This window comes from Coffea eugenioides, chromosome 6 (genome assembly GCF_003713205.1).
Source record: "Coffea eugenioides isolate CCC68of chromosome 6, Ceug_1.0, whole genome shotgun sequence".
Classification (NCBI taxonomy): Eukaryota; Viridiplantae; Streptophyta; class Magnoliopsida; order Gentianales; family Rubiaceae; genus Coffea; species Coffea eugenioides.
The window spans coordinates 41,016,282-41,021,248 of NC_040040.1; the positions used below are offsets into that span (position 1 = coordinate 41,016,282).

The window sequence follows — 4,967 nt, forward strand, 5'->3', positions numbered from 1 at the left end:
TAATTTTTATTAATCATTATAAAAAATTCCAAGGTTTGTCGATCACTACGTCAATGGTGACGTGACTCCAACTCTTCTCATCAAGATAGGAAACAAAGCTACCGAAATTGTTGTTAAAGGGAAAAAGCTCAAAAAAAAAAAAAAAAATTGGAGAAGTTTCATCCTCGAGCATGGACTGCAACATAATGAAATCATTGTATTTATTACCGAATCAAAGACAACCTTTACGGTTTTAATCTTTGATGATAACAGAGTCGAGAAAATATTTTTGTGGTATTACACCTTTCATGTTTCTTCTGATGGTTAGAGTTCTAATCAACTCATGTAGCCTGTATTTGTTATACACTAGTGCAGTATTTCATGATGCTAAATCAAGCGCCTATGTTCCAAAATATACTAAATTTGCAAATTGCTAGAGGAAACCAGGGATATCCAACTTGCTGCCTATCTTCTCATTCGTTCTATTTTGCTAACAAATATACTAGCCATATTTCTCCTTTTTTGTGTACTTTGCTTCTAGTACCTATAAAGATGAAACATTTTGATTATCTTCATTATTTTTTATCCTGAACCATTTCCTATCTAATTTTTCCTACTTTATATTATGCTGAGACTTTTAGCTATGCACATTTCCTTGCTACTTCGATTATTTTAATTGCTCAGCAAAATTCTAAGCACATAATCGCATATTCAAGTTATTATATTCAACTATAGCACATACCATATCTATTTAAATGTCTGGGCACATGTGAAATCCACACTATGCATTTGCATGGTGTTCCCCTCCTAATATAGATGAAATCCATGATCGTATTTCATCATTTGTATAGAAGATGAAACCCATGGTCGTATGGGCTACACACCACTTCAACAGGGATGATTTTGACTTGTTGATATATCCCATATTTCTCAAAATATTTTAGGTGAAATAGGATTTTGAAAAAGTTTAGGAACTTCTAGCATACTTTACCCATAATCTAAAATTTTAGATTACTTTTAGTTTAAAATTTTAGGCACAATACGTTCTTCATGAGTGCGATAGTTTTTCTATTAGGGCAGGGAGTCATGAATCTTGTAACGGCTTCATAGCCTCTTTTATGTGCTTGCATACGTTCCATACAACTTATATTAAAAAAAAAAAATTTAGACGCAATACAATATGATCGTAAAAAACACTCAAGCAATTGAGTGAGTTTTCTTTGGTCCAAACAACCCAATGTTACCATTAAATATTTAGATTGAGGAATTTGATGAAAGATTTGAAATCCTCCTAAATCCCTAGATTAGTTAGGAGGTATTTAGATTTGTAAATCATAATTTATTCTAGTGTCTAAAGTGTATTCAGACAATTGGTAAATTATGAATCTATATATCTATTGAGCAATCCAAATAACTAAAGCAATTAAGAGGTTGAATTCAAAATTTTCGTCAAATTTCTCAATCTAAACGAAGTTTCAAATATTTAAGAAATGCATATTCTTTAAACAATGATGGGGCATAACAAACCATCAGACCATGCCCACCCACCTTGGCCATCAACCTTGTTATCACACCTTTATTCGTTCTAAGAATTCTCTTGGGAATCAATCTGAGCAGATGTTGCATGTTTAGCTGAAAAGAGCACTAAGTAATTTTTTTTTTTCCCATAAAATGCAGATTTCATTAACAAATTATTGGAAATCATCCAACATGGTTTGATTTACATCACTGTTAAATATGCACTATAAATTACATATTTACAATTTAACAAATACAATAGATCCAAAATATTCTGAATAGATCTGAAAAATACAAGAAATATCTAGATTGTTTTGTAATACTCCCTTCTATACATGTTGCAATCCACAAATCTACTGATCAGCGGTTTTAAACTCCAATAGTGATGATAAGATCTATCAAAACAGATCCAAGATACAAAAAAATGTTAGATCTGACAATTAGATCCAACATAAATTTAGATCTAACAACAAAAAAAAAGTAAAAAATACAAAAATCTCCATAAGAATCCCTAGGAGAATAGAAAATTCTCACTAAAAATTCTAATATGTGGTTTTAAACTCCAATAGTGATGATAAGATCTATCGAAACAGATCCAAGATCCAAAAAAAATTTAGATCTTCCAACATAAATTTAGATCTAACAACAAAAAAAGTAAAAAAAATACAAAAAACTCCATAAGAATCCCTAGGAGAATAGAAAATTCTCACTAGAAATTCTTCGGAGAAATGGAAAACTCTCACTAAGAAAAATTAGAAGAAACTTTATTAGAGAAAAACAAACAAAAAGAAGCGAGATTCATGGGAGGGTGACCATGGTGTAGTCTCCATCCCTAAGAGAGAGAAGAGAAGAGGTGGAGAGAATTGAGAACAAGAGTTACTAAGTAATATATTTCATTATTGTGATTTACTACAAAAATTAATTATAAGTTGAAGACAAATAAAAAGAAAATTAGATATGCGAAATTTTTTGTAGCATTTTAACCCAAAAAAAAAAAAAAATGGCTGAAGACCAAAGAAATTAGACATCAGAAGAAGAGAGGCCACGCATTAAACACAATGAAAGCCTTTTCCTGATGAAATTGGGTTGTGCAAAAAAATCGTAAACCAGAAAAGAAGGCACTTAATCTCTTTAGCTATTTCTCTTGGTGAAATTGGGCTGTGCTAAAATTCTAAACCGAGTTGGTCAGTTTATTAAACTTTAAACCAAAAGAAATTCTAAAATTTTAACTTACGAGTAAAGTAGGTCAGAGGTTACCAAATTATTACAAAATAAAATTAGTATTATTGTATACACGCTGAATTGGCACTTAAGAATTACACATGGTATATAAATGCCTCATGGAAAGAAAATGATTTTAGCTCATCCTGATTGTAAATAGCTGCTATGACTTACAGGGAGGGTTGAGTTGGGTTGGGTTAAATGATAAAATGTGAGAGATTATAAGCAAGAGATCTTAAATTCAAAATCTCCCTGCTTAAAAAAAAAAAAAAACAGGCGCTGCTGTGACTTGCCATATGAAAGTAAATGATGTCAACCTCATATCACTTTGTGAAACTAGGAGATAAACATATAACTAATTTGGCTAATAATTGGTGTCTAAGTTCATAAGATCATCTTCTGATGCCTGCAGAATTGGAAGTCTTATTCGAATTTGACCATTAAAACCACGATTCCGCTCTGGGCAGAAAACAATGTAGTTGGAGTTGTCTAATTGGTTAGTGCTTTGCACACGATAGAGGGGCTGACCAGCTGCATAACCACCAAGAAGCTGGTATGATCTTTCCGATTGATCCATTGTAATGCATAAATCCTCAGTACCTACAAACATATCCCAATTAGGTAGATGAAAATTTAGGGACATCTACCCAAAAGGAATAAGGAAATTGAACAAAAAAAGTTTTCTATACATAAAGATTATTTGGTTATCGGCAGCAATTTACATTAAATCTAAAACATAGGAATGTGTACAGTAGAACGTTGTGAATAAATGAGGTACATAACATAATGGAAGGGACTTCTGTCTAGTGTTAAAAAAAAAATACTACACTTCAATTAGTGTTATTTTTTGTCATTATAAGTCAATGAATATCGTCAAATTTGAAAAATAAAAAGGACGTATTTACAAAGAAAAAAAATAAAGGGACGTATTTAAAAAAAATAAAGGGAGAAAAACATAGCTTTCAATTTTTGGATTAGACTTACAGGCAGCGAGCTCTAACTGAGTTTGGTAGATAAAATCCAATACTCCAGATATGTCTTTCTCAAACATATCAAACGGTCCATCCTCGAAGTTCATTTTTCTCAGCTTACACAGTCCCTCTCCCAACTCCATCATAGCTCCCCTGTGGTTCTAAGAAAGGACAAAAAAAAATTTGTTTGAGTAATTTATTAAATGAAGAAATTTGCATTACCTTAAAGTATTGTATTTAATATCTCATTTGTACTTTCCTACCATTCAATTTGAGAAGAAGTACATAACAAAATGACAAACAAATACTATTAGAATAAGTTGAACTCAGCAAATTGTACATTAGAGTCAATCTTAACTGCCGAATTCCACAGATGTCAAAATAGTAGTCATTTTTTTTCTTAATAATACCATAGTTGTAGTAATCATCACAATTTATTGTGTTGATTTCTCATTTAAGAACATACAGAGTGTAGCAATAATTGTTAAATATTACCTGATTGAAAAGATGATGGAAACCTACGGCACATTGCAAAATGCCATGCACAAGAGTTCTGGTGGGCTCTTGGGACTTGTTCCAAAGGGATTCAAGAACGTCATGGCATCTATAATATTCCCTCTTGTTGAAGAGCTCAACTGCTTCTTGAAAGCTACAACAATCAACATCTTCTTCTTCTTCAGTGGTAAATCTTCCCCAAGATGAATACCGATAAGATGCAGTTTTGTGATGTGAAAACAGCATATTTTCATGCTGACAATTAGTAGTAACTTTTTTGTTGAAAAATGAAGTACTGGGATTAGGGCAAAGAGTTGGCTTGGTTGGTGATGAAAAGGAGGAGAAAGGACTAGTGAATGATGGTAGAGAGGTTGAAAGAATTGCCATTTGCTATTGGCTATTGTGGCTGAGGAGGAGCAATTCTTACTCCTTTTCTTTGATTTGTTCCTATAGGTTTTGCATTGCCTTGAATGAGTTCTGGTGGTGGAGATTCCAGCTGGGCTGGCCTAAGATATTTCTGAAATGTTGTAATTTAGTTAGTCATTTCTAGTTTTTTGGTCTTTGGAAAAAACACACTTATAGTCCTTCACGTCTGAGATTTCTACGTTTTTTGTCTTGCATGTTTTATACATTGGATACTTTGATCCCTAACATTTTCAAAAGCATAGCATTTCAGTCTTAAACTCATTTCCTTTATTGTACTTGCACATTATTCGACAAATATTTCAGGGTAAAGAGGGAAATACAATAAGGATGATATTTTTGGTTCACTTTTTAATTCTA

The 4,967-nt window shown here is 32.2% G+C and overlaps 1 protein-coding gene across 1 annotated transcript; it reads right to left on the reverse strand.

The window, feature by feature from the left end:
* Positions 1-2,840: 2,840 nt before the first annotated feature.
* Positions 2,841-4,678, reverse strand: LOC113774741. Its single transcript, XM_027319351.1, has 3 exons — positions 4,185-4,678; positions 3,703-3,850; positions 2,841-3,318 (listed from the first exon to the last, which is right to left on the reverse strand). Exons 1-3 carry the CDS (start codon positions 4,569-4,571, stop codon positions 3,083-3,085), a joined length of 771 nt encoding a protein of 256 aa, XP_027175152.1. The 5' UTR covers positions 4,572-4,678; the 3' UTR covers positions 2,841-3,082.
* Positions 4,679-4,967: the final 289 nt, after the last annotated feature.

What these genes read in the sequence shown, in the direction of transcription:
- LOC113774741 (XM_027319351.1), bottom strand. Translation starts at nt 4,571, where the DNA reads ATGGCAATTCTTTCAACCTCTCTACCATCATTCACTAGTCCTTTCTCC. An exon ending in TCCATCATCTTTTCAATCAG is followed by an intron (nt 3,851 to 4,184) that starts GTAATATTTAAC and finishes GTCCTTTCTTAG; the next exon opens with AACCACAGGGGAGCTATGAT. An exon ending in TCAGTTAGAGCTCGCTGCCT is followed by an intron (nt 3,319 to 3,702) that starts GTAAGTCTAATC and finishes ATATGTTTGTAG; the next exon opens with GTACTGAGGATTTATGCATT.